Source organism: Phascolarctos cinereus, unplaced genomic scaffold (assembly GCF_003287225.1).
Source record: "Phascolarctos cinereus isolate Bilbo 61053 unplaced genomic scaffold, phaCin_HiC Scaffold_5;HRSCAF=322, whole genome shotgun sequence".
NCBI classification, from domain to species: Eukaryota; Metazoa; Chordata; class Mammalia; order Diprotodontia; family Phascolarctidae; genus Phascolarctos; species Phascolarctos cinereus.
In genome coordinates this window covers 193,170,264-193,190,945 of record NW_027555958.1, presented here as the reverse complement: position 1 = coordinate 193,190,945, position 20,682 = coordinate 193,170,264, and the positions used below count along the sequence as shown (strand labels likewise).

At 37.6% G+C, this 20,682-nt stretch overlaps 1 protein-coding gene across 4 annotated transcripts in view; it reads right to left on the bottom strand.

Annotated features, from left to right (window-relative positions):
- COL12A1 (collagen type XII alpha 1 chain) overlaps positions 1–20,682 on the bottom strand; it is a 143,558-nt gene that overhangs the window by 97,717 nt on the left and 25,159 nt on the right. For 3 of the 4 annotated variants that reach the window (XM_021000135.1, XM_078155281.1, XM_021000133.2), the window contains 5 exons: positions 19,249–19,539; positions 18,141–18,743; positions 16,609–16,881; positions 13,784–14,056; positions 12,035–12,307 (listed from right to left, as the gene is read on the bottom strand). The exons of the other annotated variant lie outside the window; for it this stretch is intronic. In XM_021000135.1, coding sequence (XP_020855794.1) covers positions 12,035–12,307; positions 13,784–14,056; positions 16,609–16,881; positions 18,141–18,743; positions 19,249–19,539 — 1,713 coding nt within the window. The remainder of the gene's footprint in view (positions 1–12,034; positions 12,308–13,783; positions 14,057–16,608; positions 16,882–18,140; positions 18,744–19,248; positions 19,540–20,682) is intronic. 4 annotated transcript variants of the gene reach the window in all.

The window sequence follows — 20,682 nt, the reverse complement described above, 5'->3', positions numbered from 1 at the left end:
TATTCTGGGCCCAATATCATCTATCTACAGCGCTCATCAAAGAAATAGGGACTGATAGGGGCAGATAGGTGGCTCAGTGGATAGAGCACTGGCCCTGGAGTCAGGAGGACCTGAGTTCAAATCCAGTCTCAGACCAAACACTTGACACTTACTAGCTGTGTGACCCTGGGCAAGTCACTTAACCCCAATTGCCTAAAAAAAAAAAAGGTATAAGAAATAGGGACTGATAGATATGCTCTAGAGTCTATCTGGGCAACTAGGTGGCACAATGGATAGAGTGCCAGGCCTGGAGTGAAGAAGACCTGAGTTCAAATCAGGCCTCAGATACTTACTAGCAGTGTAACCCTGGGCAAGTCACTTAACCTTGTTTGTCTCCATTTCCTTATATGGGAAATGGCAAGCTACTCCAACATCTTTGCCAAGAAAACCCCACATGGGGTCACGGAGAGCTGGAAATGACTGAAAAAACTCAACAATAGAGTTTCTCTATCCAACTACTTATGGGCAATAGGTATTCTTCACCCACTCAATTTTTCTTATATGGATACATACATCAAGCTCTTTTGAAGGATCACTGACCTTATTTAGAAGTGTTACAGAATTTGGTGTCATTGACACAAATATGTCATCTAAAAATAGAAGAAGGATATAAGGGGATCTTGTTATTTATAGAGAATTCTCATTCCATTTGGTCTGGGCTCTTGGTCCTCCAACAACAGTGGTAAATACCTTTAGTGAGCATGTTTCCCTGTTCTATGCCTTGCTTTGTATAAATAATCAGAGGGTAATAAAACAATCTCTGTTCTTTCATCTTTCAGACAATTTCATTATGACAGTAAAATATTTGAAAGAGAGACCTAATTACAGGTCAGCCTTTTAAAGCTACATTTTGTTCTGGTTCATCAAATACACTGATGTAGTCAACAAGCCATAACCACAGTAAGATCTTGAAATCTCTATACTTTTCAGTCAATTATGTGATTGAAAAAAAATGTGGTCTGCTACAGAATATCATTTAAGAAAGTCTACCTTTTCTTCTTCTCATACTTTCTTCAAGGATTCCCTCAATACAAGGCAACGTGATATGATGGAAAGAAAATTGAGTATTCTCAGCTTCCTGTCCTGTATTCTTCCCCTTCCCAAAAAAAAGTGCCACATACCCAAATGTTTTCTAATTTTTTTTCTACCTTTCCATAACTCCAGGCCAAGCACTCACTGGTATAGAAACAGAACAGGATCTGATAGCAGCATTCACATCCTGTTGATTGGTCACTTTTCAGTGTGAATTAGTAATAGTCAATGTTCTGCCTCCACTAGATTTTTCATATTAAGCTTTATATCTCTAACTGTGGAAGGACTGGTTTTCTCCATGATTTAAAGAATGTCGAGCAGAGGAGAAGTGATTTTGATGATCTGGCCCAAGATTCCTGAAATGCTACTTATCCGACCAGCCCTAAAGATTTAAAAAGTAATATGGTGTAATGAAAGTAGTGTGAAATCTGGAGTTGAGACCTTGGTAGACATACTAGCTCTGGTTCTTAATTCCTCTGTGACTTTGAGCAAGTCACTTAACCTCTCTGGGTCTCAGTTACCTCATCTGAAATATATATCAGCTATACTAGACTCTATTTCCTTTCCAGCCCTAAATTTATGACCCTATTTTGTCATTCTCAAGTGATGAAAGATGAGAAGGCAGTCCACAACTTCGTTTCATCTACTTTCCTATAAAGAAAATATGAATTAGTTCATATCTGGCTGTTAGAGACCTGGTTAGAAATGCAGTGGAGAAGCTTGTGTCCTTATTGGCTTCTTCCACACCCTAAAGGCCACCCTTTCCTACTAAAAGCCTTGTGCCTACTGTGAGATTTCATCTCTCCTCTCTCTTCCCTTTCCAAGTACAGATTGGGGCCCTAACCTTAATCCCTCTCTCTAAGTACTTCTTCAAGATTCCAAAATAATCTGGGCATAGTTGCAAATAAACAAGACTGACGTTTGGGAAAATTTTATGGTTTTTCATAAACATGACATTTTTAAGATGTTATATAATCAAGGTGTGACATTTTAGCCTGTTGATGCTCTGATATCCTACATTATATGCCTGTGTTACTCTTATTTCTTATGTTACTCTTATTTTCGAAAATGTAGCTTCTGATAACGTAGTCTGTAGTTTCTCTTAATCTGACCTTCAGAGGTGTGCCTCCCTGAAAGCTGGGACATGTCATTTTCAAGTATTTGAAGGACTGTCAGGTGGAAAAGGGATTCAATTTGTACTGTTTGGTAGCAGAGGGCACAACTGGGAAGAATAGGGAGAAGCTGCAGAGAGGCAGATCTGGGCTTGAAGTAAGGAAAACCTTTCTAACATAGCTGTCTAAAAACAAAATGGATTGCCTCGGGAGGTAGTGAGTTGCCTGTCACTGTAGATCTTCAAGCAAAGGCTGTATGTTGGTAAGTACGCTACAGTAGGGATTCCCATTCTGATACAAATTGGACTAGATGGACTGAGGCCCCTTCCAACCCAGAGAATCTGTGATTTACAACAGTCTATTTACTCTGCTGCAAGAAAGAGATCAGGGATAAAGAATAATGACCTAGCTCTTTCACTATTTCATACTTTGCCAAAATCTGGTACATCTTTAGAAATGTTGATGCTGGAAAATTTTACCTGATTTTCCAATGTGCATAAAATATCATCAAAAGCTATTTAAGCGCATGTATCACTGTGTGCTCTATGGGGTAATTTAGACAGGTGGTTTTTTACTGCTCTGAATGTCTCCAAGTGTTTAATTTCTACATCACTTTTTTTCCATATACCAAGCCAAACAATTAATATCTCATTTAAGTAACTTTCCTACATATCATAACCCTTTCCGTTACACAGTCTAAAAACCAAATTATTGCAGAGTTCAACCGGAGCTGTAACCAGGCATCCTGGCAGCCAGGGCAAAGTTGGCAGGTTAGGCACAATAGAGAGGGAAAGGAGTCTACCAAACGGGAGCAATGAAGTTGTGCCGAACAACCTCCAGAAGGAGGTGAAGGGGAAAGACGAAGGCACAGATAAAAGTCCCTCTGATTGGTCCTAGTCACTCCGAACAACTCCCAGAAGGAAGAATGGGGTGGGATGGGGTATAGGGAACCAGGAGAGGGGAAGGATCTTTATTATTCACCCATACCAGGAGGATCTGGCCTCGCACACTTACTAGCTGTGTAACTATGGGCAAGTCATTTAACCCTGTTTACCTCCGTTTCTTCATCTGTAAAAAATTATCTGGACAAGGAAATGGCAAACCACTCCAGTATCTTTGCCAAGAAAACCCCAAATGGCATCACAAACAGACGCAACTGCAGCAAATAAGCAACAACAACAACAAACCAAGCAACTCCTAGGAAGAATTAGCAGGCAGGGAAGCAATAAGCATGGTGGCCCAGAAGAGGGGTAGGACCCTGTGGTGTCCCCTCATGCAAGGTCCACAGCTGTCAATCTGATTTTTCTGAAACACAAGTCTGACCACATCACCCGCCTCTTCCAGTAAGTCTCTATTACCTCAAAGATCAAATATAAAATCCTTCATTTGGCTTTTAAAGCCCTACATCACCTGGCCCCTTCCTACCTTTCCAGTCTTCTTACTTTACTCCCTTCCACATGGTATGTGAACCAGTGACACTGGCCTCTTTGCTGTTCCTCACCTAAAGAACTCTGAGGGTTTTCATTGGCTGTCCTCCATGCCTAGAACTCCTTCCCTCCTCACCTCCATCTCCGGGCTTCCCTGGCTTCCATCAAGTCTCAGCTAGAGACCCACCTTCTATAATGAGCCTTTCCAAGTCCTACTTAATCTTAATGCCTTCCCTCTGAGACTGCTCCCATTTGTAAGATGGCTAGATAGATTATCTAAATACATTATACCTATAATAGATAGATGATGATGATGATGATGATAGATAGATAGATAGATAGATAGATAGATAGATAGATAGATAGATAGATAGATACTTTGTTTGTACATAGCTGTGGGCTTGCTGTTTTCTTTATTAGACTGTGAATTCCTTGACAGCAGAAATTGTTTTTTGCCTTTTTTGTGTCCTCAGAGCTTAACGCAGCATCTGGCAAACAGTAGGTCCTTAATGTGTGCTAATTGACTATACGACAGAATTTCTAGGAGAGGTCAGGCACCCAAAGGATGGCACCCTGGGCCCAAGCTTCATTTGACCTTCATAGTGCAATTATCAGTACAATCTGGATTAGCCCATGATAGCAACTGAAATGTTAATCAGACTTGAACAAATGTTTAATTTTCTCCCTTTCCACTAAAGTCCTACTGTGATACTTCATCATGGCATGGAGGTAATTCTAGACTCTAAAAGGCTATGCAAGTAGAGCCTCGTCTGTAGCAAGTTCTACCAAGTTGGAAGGCCTGTGTCTATCCTCCAAGAACTAGCCTAGCTAAGCACATTCAATTCCTAACTTTGCTATATACTACATTATGACCTTTCTGTTTCCTCATTGGTAAAATTAGTTGTGGGGGGAGGGGGTGTCTTTTTATGGCTCTTAAATCTTATGATCTTATGATCTAAGGTTGGCTCAATTATTTTGGCCACAGTAACTGGTCTAAGGTCATTATAATCTGTTCCAGCGTTGGGAATATCCACAGCAATGAAATCAGAGGTAGCTGAAGCAATGAAGCCTATTGTACCTTATATATGATTCCAACTAGCTTTCGTTGAATTTCAAGCACCACTTTCACCAATAGATGTTAAAGTAAATCCTCTCCAAAACTAATTTGTTCTTTCTGCTAGAATGCAGTTTCCAAAGCCTCCAACTTTCCACTTCAGAAGTAACTGAAGACCTATTCTCAGAGAAAACTTGTGTTGGAATGGAATTGATTTACAATTGCTGAATTAAAATCTCTGTTTCAGAGATCAAACTCTGGTGTTACCCATATAAAACATAAAGGCAAGTAAATATATGACAGAAAGGACACAGGTCATACTAAAAAAAAATCTCCATGACAATTAAACAAAGTTATAATTAGGAATTTGGAAGCTAGAAGGGAAAAGGGCAGAATGTGGAGGCTGCATGGGAGGAGTAGAGCTGGGGTACAGCAGCTGTGAGGAAAAAATGCAACCCAAGTCAATTTAATTGGCACCCTCTAAATGTTGGCACCCAGGATCAAAATTCTAATCACCCTGCACTAGTTATAACTCCGACATTAAAGTTACCATTTACTGTTAAGGAGAGGAGAATTTTGTTTAAAGTTTCTATCTTTGCTAATTTGATTTTTTTTTTGTATGAGGTTAGTCCATAGAAAAGGAGTTATCAATTATCATTTGATAAATACCCAAAGTTCCTTAGCAATGCCAGAGTTGTAATACTATAAACATATAACTTTGCAAATGTATGAGACAGCACTAAATCTCTTAAAAAACACTGAGTCCTTGTTTTTGTCCTTCTGAGAGAAGCACTCTGTAATTCAACATGATGCAGAGTTCCTGTGATATGCTAAAAACTTCATTGTAATGAAATGTCAATTGAGTTAGCTCAATTTGGTCTGTAGGAGGCCATTCATTTCTAGAACATTTTTATGTTGCTGTGACAACAGAAGGGGAGCAAAGAAGAAATTATGCAAAAGCTACTTCTTTCCCAGGTGAGAATCAGCACTCTTTAAAATACACATACATCTATGTTATCCCAAATTGGAAGTTTCATTAAATTAGATTAATCTCTTTTAACAAAAGAAAAGTGGTTATTGTTTATTTAAATGTAAAAGCAGGTGCCCCTCTGTCTAAGCACCAACAACAGTGACAGCCCCAGGTTCTACGAAGATTTATAATACATTTCAATTTGCAACAGTGTTTTGTTCATTAGAATAGGCTGTTCCACTTTTTAAATCTATGTCTGCAAAACCAATACGAATGCTTTGTGGTTAAATTCCTCTAGAGTTAGTATCTGAAATGGTAATGAACTCTGCTTTTGTCATTCTAATATGCTGGAGCCAGCAAAGCAAGTGCTAATAAATCCTTAGTTAGAGCTACAAGACAATTGCCTGATATATGTTCACATTTCAAAAAAATAAAAAGTACTAGGAAAAAAGATTATACAGTCTATAGTAAAGAATGGAAGTTTCATTTTTCTCTGGGAATTAAAAACCTTTATGAACTTAAGCTAATCTATAAAACTACCAACGTCTATTATATTCTTGCCATCTGATTTTATGCCTCTGAGTCAAAGCAAGATCCTTGCCAGCTCTGTTCTTACCACCTCCTCTCCCAAGAGAAAACAGATTAGAAAAACAGTAGCTCTCAGAAACAGCTCACTGTTTCTCTTTCTATGGGCTTTCCATTTGCTGTATTTACCATCATCTCCTATTCCTCATATATGGTATGTGAGTTTGGCTAAACTAATAAAATTAAATGGAATAACCAGAAGTTTAAGAAACTTCTAATTTTAATTTAGTTATAACTATGTTTTCACATATTTGTCAAGTTTTCTCATGCATAACTCAAGGGGATAAGTATGTTCATAAAAGGATGTTGGCAAGGTTGTATCTGCTATTCTTTATAGCAGATAGGGATCTTTAAGTGAGTGAAATTACTTTTTTCCAAGTCTTGAGAGCTTAAAATTTAATTCAGCTAAATATATTTATTAATTCAACTCAACAGATATTTATTAATGCTTTCCTTCTTCTATGTAAAAGGCATTGTGAATTAAACATATTCCCCACAGTTCCAGGCATATAAGTTTATTATTCTTTATAGTCACTTTGCAAATGCTTCCTCCTGCCCAGGGCATGGTAAACATAAAAAGTTAAATGCTTACTTCATTTATTTCATTGTTTGTCTCTTCAGAGAGGTGTTTTTATAATGGGTGTGTGTAAATATACAGGCATGTGCATATATATATATGTATATATATACATACACATTTGTGTGGCGCGTGTGTGTGTGTGTGTGTGTGTGTGTGTGTGTGTGTGTGTGTGTGTGTGTGTGTGTATACTCTGACTGACTTCCCTGGCTTCCTTTAAGTTTCAAGTAAAATCCTACCTTCTACAGGAATCCTTCCCCAATGGTTCCTTCATTCTAATGCCTTCCCTCTGATAATTATTTCCTATTTATCCTGTACATAACTTTTTTGTATATAGTTGCCTACTTGTTGTCTCCCCCATTAGATTCGAAGCTCCTTGAGAGCAAGGATTGTCTTTTGGCTTCTTTTTGTATCCTTAGCACTTAGCAAGTGCCTACCACATAATGGGCCCTTAATAAATGTTTATTAATTGATTGATACAGTGGAAAGATAAATAGATTTGGAGTCAGAGAATCTGGGTTCAACTCCAGTTCAACTGCTTACTACCTTTGTGACCTTAGACAAGTCATTACTTTCTTTGGGCCTTGGTTACTCAAATTAAGATGTGGAGAGGAAGTTTTGGTTCAGTGAGAAAAGTGCTGGATTTGGCATCAGAAAACTTAGGTTTGAATTCCATCTCTAATACTTTACTCTATGTGGACAAATGAGTGAGTCACCCCGAGCCTCCATCCCACACCTGAAAAATTGCTGTTCATCCTTCATTTTCAAAGAGGACCAATGACACTAAGGGCAATGTCTTGACTGGCATGTGAATTAGATTTAAGTGAGGCAGAAATGGAGTTGGACTGAATGACCTCTCAGGTACCTGCCAGCTCTAAATCCATGATTCTGTATGGGATAGAGGTGCTGTCCCACTAGATGTCCGCTAAGGTTTCTTCCCTTCCTGTGGTGTGCAGAATGGCATTTTTGGCTATAAACGGATGGATGGAGTTGTCACAATTTCATGACTAGAAAGAATAGCCACATTTATGTTATAGGGAGTCTTCGGAAGTAAGTATAAGCCATTTATTTAGCTATCCATGACTAGCTTTAACAAGTCAGGGCCCTTATAGAAAGTGATTGCTCTAAAGCAGTCAGTTGGGCTATGCAAAAATTTTGCTCCTGAGATCATACACCACTATTTAAAAGGCCTTCTGACTAAGGAGAAAGCCATTTTTTTAAGCCACAGGGAATAAAGTGTGTTTTTAAAGTGTAATTGTTTTGCTTTTCAAGACATTGTGGAGGTGATGTTTTCACGAGTCTAAATTCATGAGCAGTCTAAAAAGAATAAGGTTAAAAGTGCGCTCCCTGCAAATTGTACCAGGTGAGTAAATACACAGAAAGTCAGTGGGAAGTATAGGAGCAAAGGGAAATGCAGTAAATCACAAGGAAAAAGGCAAATCTCCATAAAATACTATATGTTATTACAGATGTAGAGTTTGCATGCTTTTACTGTTCTGACTAGGTCACTGTGGCCTGGGCCAATTTTAGTTCATACACCTTAAAGATATTCTACCCTGTTAAATATGCATTCTAAAATCACAGGAATATTCCTAAGCATTCTTAGGCACTGTGGCTATATCCTTAGGAAGGCAGTTTACTGAGTCAATAATTCATTTCCACCCTATGTGTGGTTTCCTGTTATGAGTCACCATTTTAACCATTATTTTTGAAGTGCTAAATATTACAATCCAGTAATTTGTAAGCTCCTTGAGGGCAGGAGCCATTTCATTTCTGCCTTTGTATCCCTAGTACAGGCCAGTCACAGACAAAAAGCAAGTTTAATTGAACTGCATGTACCTCAGAAAGTATCTCCACAATCATGACAACAGGATTTTAAAATTAGCTTGAGTTACGCCAATACACACAAAAAGCATTCTCTATCAGCATACTATGCTCCAAATCTGGAGTTCTTTGGACATGGGGATAAACAACTTCATCCCTTTTCTCTTCATCCCTGTCTTTAACTAGAATTTTGCACGTACTGTTGGATATTTAATCTTTGCTGGTTCCATCTCTAACAATCTCATCAAGTTCACAAACCCATTTATTTTGCTAGATATTTACTTGTTATTACGTCTTACCGCAAGAGTTACATTTTAGATTTAATTTGGATCATTTCTACTTTGGGGATGGGAAAAGGAGAGAAGTCTGGATCTGTTATTTCATCAGTATGGGGAACTCCTGGTAAGGAAATTCCCTCCACTAACAGATCTGGTGTACTGAGAGATTAACTGACTTGTCCATGGTCACAGAGCTAGTACATATCAGAAACAAGGCTTGAACCCAGGTTTTGCAAGGCTCCAACCATGGTACCACAGAGACTCTCACTGGAGGTGGGGGCAGGGAGGGAAGGGTCAGTGTCAAAAAAAACAGCATGCCATTAAAATGTTAAATTCAATCTTTGCTGATCTCTCTTTCACAGGTAAATTGAATGAGCATTTTATTCCAACCCATTTTGTACTGTGTTTAGTTTGTAGGCTCACAGATCTAGAAGTGGAATAGAATTCAGGGACTATCTAGTCCAACTCATTCATTCTACAAATGAGGAAACCGAGGTCCACAGGGGTAAAGCAAGTTGCTCAAGGTTATACAAATATTTGTTAGATGTCATGTGCTCAAGAATCCTGGCTGGCCAAGATATACAATAATTCATATAAATCCACTTGAAAATTGTCTAGGGCAGCAATTTCCAAACTTCCTTGATAATACATCCCTGCAGTAAAAAAATTTTGAGCATGCAGCCACAATATCTGTATATTTATTCATCAGAAATTATATATAAATACTATATATACTAATATGTACATTTCAAAACACACAGAAATAGAAAGTTTTTTTAAAAGAATGAGATAAAGATGAAATAATGTTTTGATTCTAGAGGCAATAGGGAGTCACTGATATTTATTGAGCAGGGAAGAAATATAGCGAGACCTTTGCTTGGGGAAAATCCCTTCAGTAACTACATAGAAAATGAATTGGAGTGGGGATGCTTGAAGCTGAGAGACAAATTAGAAGGTCATTCAATAGTCCAGGTGAAAGATAATGATGGACTGAACTAGAATGGTGGGGTTTTGTGAATGGATGAAAGAAAACAGTTGTGAGAGATAGTGTTAGACAAGTTTTGGCTACAGTTAGATGTATGGGATAAGGAAGAGTGCAGAATCAAGAATAACACTAAGGGTTTTTTTTTTTTGGCAATTGTTAAGTGACTTGCCTAGAGTCACACAGCAAGAAAGTATCAAGTGTTTGGTCTGAGGCCGGATTTGAATCCAGGTTCTCTTGACTTCAGGGTCGGTGCTCTATCCACTGCGCCACCTAGCTGCCCCCACTAAGGTTGTTCTTCATAAAATTTAAAGTTATTCTGTGACTTAAAGGGTAGTGGTACTACTTTTTTGTGAGGCAATTGGGGTTAAGTGACTTGCCCAGAGTCACACAGCTAGTGAGCGTTATTAGTCTGAGGTTGGATTTGAACTCAGGTCCTCCTGATTCCAGGGCCGGTGGTGTTCTATCCACTGTGCCACCAAGCTGACCCAAGGATAGTGGTACTCTTAGACATAAATGAAGAAGTTTACTGACTTAAAAATGTGGAGGGGCCTTAATCATCAGCTGTTATTCTGAAGCACAGAGCCTGTCACTGAGGGATGCCTGCTGCAGCAATAAGGTGATGGTAAGAGGAAAGTATGGGGATGCTGGGGTGGGGAGGGTGCCAAGGGTGAATTTTGCCTCCCCTTGATGCTGTTGGTGTCAAGGTTGGTGTGTATTATAATACCAGCCCTACACAGCCCCAAAAAGTCAGTCATAGGAGGGGGCAGAGCAGGGAAGAATTCAAGGGGTTGGGTGTGGTTGTGTTAGAGACAAGCCTATAACTGGCTATGTGGGAGAAAGGATGGATTGAACCCCAATTTTCTCACCTTCCTACAGGTGAACACACATTACTTGGAAGTCAAACCAAATCTCCCTTCCCCCCACCAAAGTCTACTCCTTGGCCTTTGTTTTAGAAGACAGGTCTATAGCACTGTGAAAAATTCTCCAAACTCGTAACTGATCATATGAAGCAAAGTATCCTTCTTCATTCTACTGACAAGGATCTAAGCTTGGGAGATTCCTGCTTAGAACCATTACTTAAAGAAAAAATAAACTAGAAACTCTAACTTATCTTCTCAATCACACTCACTATCACCAAAAGGAAGTGGCGGCAGGCCTAGCAGCTTACTTTTTGGCTGATAAGATTCCCTCTCTCAGAGCGGACAGTTTTAGTACCAACCAGATGGGCATTTTCCAAAAAATTTGTGCTGGACAAGCATAGACATCAAATCACATATTCAGAAAAATGTACAATAATTTCAAAAGCTTTTGCGACCATAGTTTGCATGGGATAATGAAAAACTCACTGGACTAGAAGTCTGGAGACCCAGCTATAGTACTAGCAATCAATCGATCAATCAATTAGTAAACATGTATTAAGTGCCTACTATGTGCCAAACATTGTACTAGGCACTGGTAAAAGATATAAAGAAGGGAAAAACCCACTGGTAAGGAGCTAGCTAGCTATGTGCCCTTAAAGTGTCAATTTATCTCTCTAGACCTCAGTTTCCTCATCTGGAAAAAAAGAGTTGGACTAGATGACAGCTAAGGTTTCTCCTTGCTCTTAATTCCTTAGCTTCTCATCTCATTTTCTTCAACAACCTACCTGTCTTCAGTGAATACATTTTTCTTCTCACACTTTTGTCCATTACAAAAATGATCCCTAAGTATATTTGCGTTTTCTGAATTATCTTGCTTTTACAGTTGACGTCTCAGACAGCGTAGTGGTTCAGGTGCCAAGGCATGAATCAGGAAAACCTAAGTTCAAATCCAGCCTCACGCACTTACTAACCGTGACCCAAGGCAAGTCACCTAACCTCTATTTACCCATTTCCTTATTTGTAAAATGAGAATAATAGCATCTAACTCCCAAAGTTGTTGCAAGGAACAAATGAGATAATAATTGTAAGGTACTTAGCCCAGTGCCTGGAACATAGTAAGTGCTAACTACTACTACTATATCTGACTAAAATGTATATCTGAATACAAATAGTTGCTTTTTAACATAAATATATTAATATGGAAGGATAAAAATTCCAGGAAATTTAAGTCTTCTGGACTCAGAGTCACAAGCATGTTAAATGCATCTCATAAAGGAAAGAAAGGAATTACCTTCCAGTGTTGTTCCTTCTCCAGAAAGGGCATCACCAGCTCCAGAAGCATACAAGGCAGTCACTGACAAGGAGTACTTTGCACCTTGGTCTAAGCCCTTCAGTTGGGTGCTGGTTGTATCACCCCTCACAGTTACCTCTTGGGTTTCACCTCCCGCCACTGGAGTGTATGTTACAAGGTACTGTTTGACTTTTCCTGGTGCTGCACTCCAAGATAACTTCATTGATGATGTTGTAGGGTCAGAAACTCTTAAATCTCTCGGATTTCCTCGAACTTTATGAAGTTAAAAAAAAAAACATGAAAATACGTTACAAAATAGAAATGGTTCAGAAAAATGTCCTGTTAACTTGCCATTTTTATTCTGTGAAGTCAAATTTGCATACATAGTTTAAGACAAATTCTCATACTTTGTTGGACCTATGACAAATACACCAAATGGTGCCAATTAGCCAATAGTGTCACAGCAATGACAAACGTGGTCCTATGTAGATGCCATAATCAAAATGCATCAATAAAAGTAATGAGTTCCACTTCCTATGTTTATACATGTCAAAATCTCTCATTTCAACCACAATGAATTGCCAAAATTGGATTAAAGATATACAAAAAATATGCAAGTTGATTTGTCATCCCAACTTGGATTTTTATTTTTCTATGAAATCGTCAATGGAAAAAATAATTTACTATTGCTATGAATATTTAAGGATGATAACCACCAGATGAATTTGAGTTGGCCCATACTCATATTACATATCACATAACAAAAATTATGCTATAACCATAATTAATAATAGCTAATATTTTTAATGTACCTATAATGTACCAAGCACTGTGTTAAGCTCTTTACAATTATTATATTAACTGAGCCTTACAACAACCCTAGGAAGTAGGTGTTATTATCCCCATTTTACAGATGAGGAAACTGAGGCAAATAGTAGTTAAGTCACAACGTAGTTCTTAAACACCCACTAGCTTAAAAATTTTCTGATAGAGCAGACATTAACCCATTGGGGATCTCTGTGGCAATTCAACACTTTGGCACCCCCTGAAAGGGCACAAAAGCACTCCAGAAATTTCATTCCAGAAAAAGAAGGAATTGGATAGATTACTGAAGTGGGTCGAGTTCATAAAGAGCCAGTTAGTTATCTATGAAGTACCTACTTCATTACTGCCACCTTGGGCATCAAGTTACAACCTATGTAACATCTTTTCAGCTCAGCTATCTGATAAGTCACTCAACTACAGTAGGCCAGCACAGTCAACAGACTGCTAGAATTATAGCCTAACAACCATTTCTCACCCAATGTCCCACACAATGTCAAGTCCTTGTCCCTGCTCCTATGTATACCAAACATTAGATCTCACAATACTGAAAGCCTTTCTGTAAGTAGCCCTTAAAAATAAATCCTCTTTTAAAAATATATAGCCCATTAAAAAGGATCTGTTTCAAGTGAGTCACACAGCTCACTGGGGGGAAAAAGCCTGAATAATCCTCCCTCACCATTTTCATGTGTTAAGATATGAGAATATATGATCATAGAAATTCATAAAGAAACATCTGGACTTGATATTTCAGTGTGAACATGAAAAGGTAAAGTAGAAAAATGGGCCAAACAGCTTTGCTTAAAAGAATATAATTAGCACAAAAACACTATTTCTTTTAATGGATGTGGTGTATTAAATAAGTTGGATGATAGCCACAAGGCTGTTTCATTTTGCCCAAGTAGCTGCCATCTGAATTTAACGTACCTTCTTCAGTAGCTGCATTTCCAGTCAGTGGATTTCCAGGCCCAGAAAAGTACTCAGGAATAACAGACACTTCATATTTTGTATCTGGTGTCAAGTTCTCAAGTGTCTTTCTTCGTTCATTTGCTGGAACTGTGACTTCTTGTCTTGCTCCACTAGGAATTGATCTGTACACAATCTGGTATCTTAAGACTTTCCCTGGGGCTTGAGTCCAGGCAATTTTGAAGCTATCAGTGGTTTCATCTGTCACTTTTAAGTTGCGAGGAGCACCTTTCACTGAAAGAAAGAAGACATTTTAAAATCTTTGCTCAGGTGAAAAAAATAGTTTATTATCAGGACTGGAAGAGAGAAATTATACCAAATGCTCATTAGATAAATAAGTGAGAAGTGATTCTGAGCCATAAATACTAGCTAACATGTACCTGATTACAACATTCCCATCTTTTTTCCTCAATTTCATCATCTGTAAAATGATCCAATTGTACTATATGAGCTCCAACGCCCCTTCCCCCTCAAAAGTTATATAACTTTTTTCACTCCTTAATTTAAATTCTTCTGAGTGCTCATCTATTTGAAAAACATTTGACAGTAATGGAAGGTAAGAGGCACTGTCTTCTCTGCCTCATAGATCTATTAAAATAAGCCACTAATAGCATACAGTCACTGGGCACTTAATAAATTTTAAGTAATGATTATAAGCTATTTAGATATATAATACACCACTGTGTAGTGAGTCCTTAGAGGGATGGAAGTTGAGGGGCTGAAAAAAACTTTGATCACGGTTTTTAGTCACTTGGCTATTTTATCTGATTTAGTTCTGGTAGCCAAGATGACAGGTAGAGAATCACAATTTTATGTATTTGAATGACAGTTGGAGTGGGGGTAGAGCTTAACTCCCAGACTCCTTTATAGCCACATAATTGGAAATAGAATTTTACTGTTTTACTTTTTGCCTCTTATTGACAAGGAAAAGACTTTGCTTCACTGTAATGCTCACTATATGAGTAGCAATGTAGTATAATGGATATAGGCCACCTTAGAATTGGGAAAATCTGGGCTCAAGATCCATCTCTAACACATACCAATTATGTGACTGTGAGCAAGTCACTTAACCTCTCAGTAACTCCAGGCAACTCAGAGTACAATTTACAGTGAAGTTGTCAATGTACATCAGGGAAGAGAATTTCCATAACTGGGAGTTCCCTATACTTTAAAAAAAATCATACTTCTGGATAATAATAAGCTATTCTATACTATACCAGATCATATCATACCATACCATACCATAATACACTATACTATGCTATATTATACTATACTATACTATACCATACTGTACTGTACTAAAATTATTACTTAGGACATGCTTTCCATTCATAGGACAAAGTAGAGCTGTCAAAGTTTGGGGTTTATCTAGGCATAAGCAGAGATCACAACTTTAGAAGAAAGCAGCACTTTACAAAATTGAAGCTCAAACTGCATCTTTTATATAACCCAAGTCAAAAGTGGAAGTCAAGGATATGTGTCTAATTATTGATATGAGAAGTTAAAAGGAACCTTTAAATCACAGTCATAAAATCCTAGGCCAGGAACAGACCTAGACTATCTAGTTGTTCTTTCTGTAATCTGGCAATAAATACACCTAAACCATCCCAATGGATGCAGAACAATTTTATTTTTAAGCTCCCCAGAGAAAGAGATTTCACAGGCTCCCACAAGCAAATACTTCTAACATCTAAAAACACTATCAGCAAATTCTTCTCTATAAAGAGTCTAAATTCTTCATGCTCTTGTCTTAGCCTGTTTCTTATTCTTCTATCCCTCAGTGGAAATGAAGAACAGCTGTTACATTCACTATGACCCTGTATACATTTGCAAATTCCTTGGATGTCTTAGAATCATAGAATTTCCAAGTTGGAAATTACCTCAAAGGCCAGCTTGTCTAACCTGTACTGTTTCTAGAGCTAACCCTTTACTTCCTCTTCTTTAGGTTAAATACAGGTTTGATGCAAAAAAAAAAAAAACATCAATAAGGGGACACCACAGCTTTATTTTCCTATAGAGGAAAATTCAATACTTGGAGCATCCCTTAAATATAGCCTCTTATCCTTATTTAAAGATAACCATCCTTAAACATAGCCATTCTTCAAGGCTCTTTCCCTAACTCTTGCAATTTTACTTCTCCTTCTGTGCAGATAGTTATAAAATCAAATGCATCTGCACCTGGATAGTCTTCTCACTCCTAAAGGGTGAAGAAAGCTAGCTTCAAGCTCACAAAGTGGGAGCTGAGATATCCAGGAACCTCCATCCCTAACTAGTATCTTCCTTCTTCTAGCCTTACTTCATCCACTTAAAGTTTTGGTGTACACTTAAATGTATTCAAGGTCCTGATTCTTGTACAAATATTCAGATAACATTAAGAGAGCTCAAGATTTATACTCATAACAGATCTGTCACTGGAGTAATAAAAAAGGTTAAAGCAACTTAATATTAAGTATGAAAACGTGGTCACTACTGAAAGATGGTGCAGAAAAATATAATGCAGCATTTTAGGAGTTAATTCATTAATTACTTGGCTTGATAATAAACCAAGAGATCCAAGTAAATTTGATTTTACATATTTTTTTTAGTTTTTCCCTCTCTTCTTTGAAACTATGAAATATGTACTCATTTTAAGATAAAGTTCAGGCATTGCTAAGACTCTTAGAAAGTAAACACAAGTACAAAATTCTGGACAAGGCAGCAGATGATTTGTTAACAATATATCTGGCAAGCTAAAACAATATTATAAGCTATATTTTTTAAAAATTAGCAAAACTGCAGTATACCTTCCAAAGTTGTTTCTTCTCCAGTTAAGGGATCGCTGAAACCATCCTCATATTCTGCTGTCACATTGACCAAGTACAAGGTTTCTGGCTGTAAGTGGTCTAGAATAACACTGGTACTGGAAGCAGGCTCTACAACAGTGAGGTCTTCACCACCAGCAGCTTCCCTGTATGTGATGTGATATGTAAAAACATGCTCTCCAGCTGGAGACCAGTTGGCTTTGAAACTATTTGAAGTCATATCAGAAAAGTTCAGATCCCTTGGAGGAACATAAGCTATATGAAAAAGAAAGGAAAGCAGAAATTCTTTTCAATGAACAGAACCTGACAAAACACAGATACATTGCATTGCCTGAAATTCTCCATAATTCTTAATACTGTATATAACTGAGAAATGGTTAACCATTATATCTCATGACCAACATTCAATAGCTCCCAAATGATCCTTAAATCAAGAGGCATTGTAGTGTGATGGTTAGAGCATTGGACTGGGAGTCAAGAAGACCTGAGTTTGAATCCCACCAAACACTGCGGAACCCTGGACAAGTCACATAACCCTTCTGGGCCTCAGTTTCTTCATATATAAAATGAGAGCCTTGTACATGAGGACCTCTAAGATCCTTTTTAGCTCTAAATTTATGATCCTATAATTGCAGAAAAGCCCACGGAGCCCACAGTTCCTCTTAGCTAAGAATGTACTTATTTTAGAAGTCTTCAATAAGCATTAAGTGCTCACTTTGGACTAGAAGATAAAGCTGGAAAGGTAGGTTGGGGCCAGATTATTGATTGCAATACTGAAGAGTCTGAACTTTATTCAGAAAGCAATAGGTACCAGTGAAGGGTTCTGAGCAGGAAGGGTTACAAGAGCCTTTGACTAAAGGCAACAAATTACTAGGCTGAGCCAGGGATTGACATAATGAAATCATTGTTCTAGGGAGATTAATATGGACCCAAATCTCACCAGGGATGGCCAGTAAGCAAATAATCTTGGCATTATAGTTTTAGGGCTGGAAGGAACCTTAGAGACCACCAAGTCCAACCTCATATTATATGTGAGGAACTGAAGCTGAGAAAAATTTAAGTGATTTTCTCAGGGTCACACAGATAGTAAGTGTTTCGGGCAGGACATGAATTCAGGTCTTCCTTACTCTAAGCCAAGCATTTTATGCAGTACCACCTAGCCACCTTATTAAGCAACTTGTCCAAGGCCTTGTAGGTAATGACTAATAGAGTTAGGTCTGAATTCGAGTCTTCTGACTCCAAAGTTCATGATTCGTCCTCTGCATTTTCTCTGGGAGGACTAAAGCATTTTTCTTAGAAGGACAAACTTTCTATTCCAATAAATAAAAATTCCACATTCATAAAGGAGTCAGAAATCAGAGTTAAATGGTAGAATTATTCAATAATCTTCAAAAATGCAAGGAAGTCCCTTTACCCTTTGTACTAAAGAAATTCCAATGCTATGTAGCCTTTATGGAAAGGTCAAAAGAACTACACATGAACAACACTATTTCTATACCACAAGAATGGCTTACATTTCTTCTTTATAACTTTCAATTCTTGTTCAATTCTAAGGCAGATAGACTGAGTAAGTTCAAATGATATTCTCTGGAAAGCATCAAAATCTTCCACTGTGAACACATGAGTTTCAGGAGGGGGAGAGGCAATGGCTTCCAATTCAGAACGAACTGCGTCCTTGACACCAACTGCAAAGATTTCGACATCTGAATTCCTGAGTTTTATAGCAGGGTCTCTAAAGGCATCTGATGATTTCCCATCAGTAATAAGAATCATGACCTTTGGTACATTGCTCCGAGATCCTTTACTAGCCACAAATATTTTCTCTCTCACATAGGTCATGGCTTTGCCTGTATTTGTGGATCCACCTCGGTAGGGGAATGTGTTAATAGCTTCAATGATGTCTTCAACTCTAGTAAATTTTTTCAACGTAAACTCAGTATGCGGGTCCCGGCTATACTGGACAAGGCTGATCTGCACCCTGTTCGGTGAAATCTCAAAGCTCTTCACAAGGACTTCCAAAAAGGCTCTAACTTTAACAAAGTTGGCAATTCCAATGCTGTAAGAGCCATCGACTAAAAATACAATGTCGGCTTTTATATCCACACCTCGGGAGCATTCTGCAAAGAGAAAATAAATTCTAATTAAAGTTCAATAACCTAGACTTTACAATGAATCTGTATCAGTGTGGCTTTAAAAATCATTCATGTCATTCCTCTTTTACTAGGTAAAACTAACTTGAGAACAACCACCACTAATATGAGTGGAAAGAATAATAATAGCAATAGCAAAAACTCTGAATATTGTGTAATTATATTGATTAAGCCTAGTTTTAAAGACTAAAAGGGAAAATGCACCTTATTTCTTTGCCAGTGAGTAACTATGGGTGTGGAATACTGCACATACTGTCAAATTTAATTAATATCTTGATTAGCTTTTATAAAGTGCGGTTTTTCTCCCTCTTTTTAATAAGAGATGGCCTTCTAGAAAGTAGAGGAGGGGTCCACTTGGAAATGAAAGGGACAAAAAGTCAAGGGATATCCATAAAACCTGTGTTTTTTAATTGTGGGCAATTAAAGCAAACTATTTGATAGATTTTCAAACAGTCCAAATCAAATTACTTACCCACTTGAACTTTCATTGGCTGGGTCTTTTCCATTATTGAAACGGGTTCACTGGATGTCAGTCCTTTCATTGCATAGACACTAATCTGATACTCTGTATCTGCGGAAAGGTCTCTTACATTCAAAGAGGTAGTCTGAGGACCCACACTCAAAGCTTGTTGCTTACTTCCTGGTATCATTGGTGTGAGAAGCACTTTATAGCCTGTTATAGGACTAGGAGATGGGTCCCAACTGAGCTTAACATATTTTGATGATACATCAGTAGCAATCAGATTTGAAGGAGATTCTACAACTAAAAATTTGAGACAAAACAAGGTTAAAAACAATGAGATGAATAAATAAGCTTTACTATATTGTATAACAGACCTTTTTTCTCAAGTCTTCAACAAGCATTGATTAAGCTCCTACCAAGTGCAAGTCCTTTGGAAAGACTGCTATAAATACAAAAATAAAACAAGACTTTCTTTCCTCAAGGAACATGCACTCTAATACGAGAGATAAGCCATGTATACAAATAACTATAAATCAAATTAGAATATCAGTTAAAAGAGAGGTCCAAAGCGTTTTTTTGTCCTTATCAATTAATCATTAATGCATCAACAAAAGTTAATGCCTAAAAATATTCCTGTTTAATTTAAAGGAACAATGCTATTGAAAGGAAATGGATGATCGGAAAGGTGGTTTCCTTTAGGGAAAAAAATTATCATGGTACACCTAATATGCTAATCCTCCCAAAGCCACATCATCAATTTCAAGGTGTTCCCTACAATTTATTTTTAATGTGCCATTTGATCTACTTATCAGTTTTTCAAGGAATAATTCTTCTATAGAAAGTGTGTGTGTTGATGCCTTCCAAAGTATTTAGGAAAACTTTTCCAGTAAACTAAGTGAACTCCATAATATTTCATTTGTGTCAGATAACACTAATCATTTTTGTAATAGAAAACTAAAAGGCAGGACTCATTATAATATGAAAATAAAAACACAGAACAAAATAAAAACTCTAAGGTTTTTGACAAGAAAATTTGAGATCATACATACACACACCAAAAAAAAAAATCCATGACAGATTTTTAAATAAGACCAAAGTAGCAAGAAGAACACTTCACTTTTCTAAACAGAATAACAAGACTAGAAATCACCAGTTCTATTAAAAGGCTTTGGAAAGAAAGTCACTTCTAGTTAAACACATACAGTTCTGTGTACACCTACTAAAGCATAAGATGAATCTATAAGTCAATAAACATTCATTAAATACGAAGTATGCATCAGGTACTATGCTAAGTACTGGGGATAGAGAGTCAAAAATAGCCCTTGTCCTCAAAGAGTTTACATTCTAGTGGGGGAGACAACTTGTATATAAATAAATTCAAACAAGATGTTTGCTGAGTCAACCAAAGGTAACTGAGGTAGGTAGCTGTTTTTAATATATTAA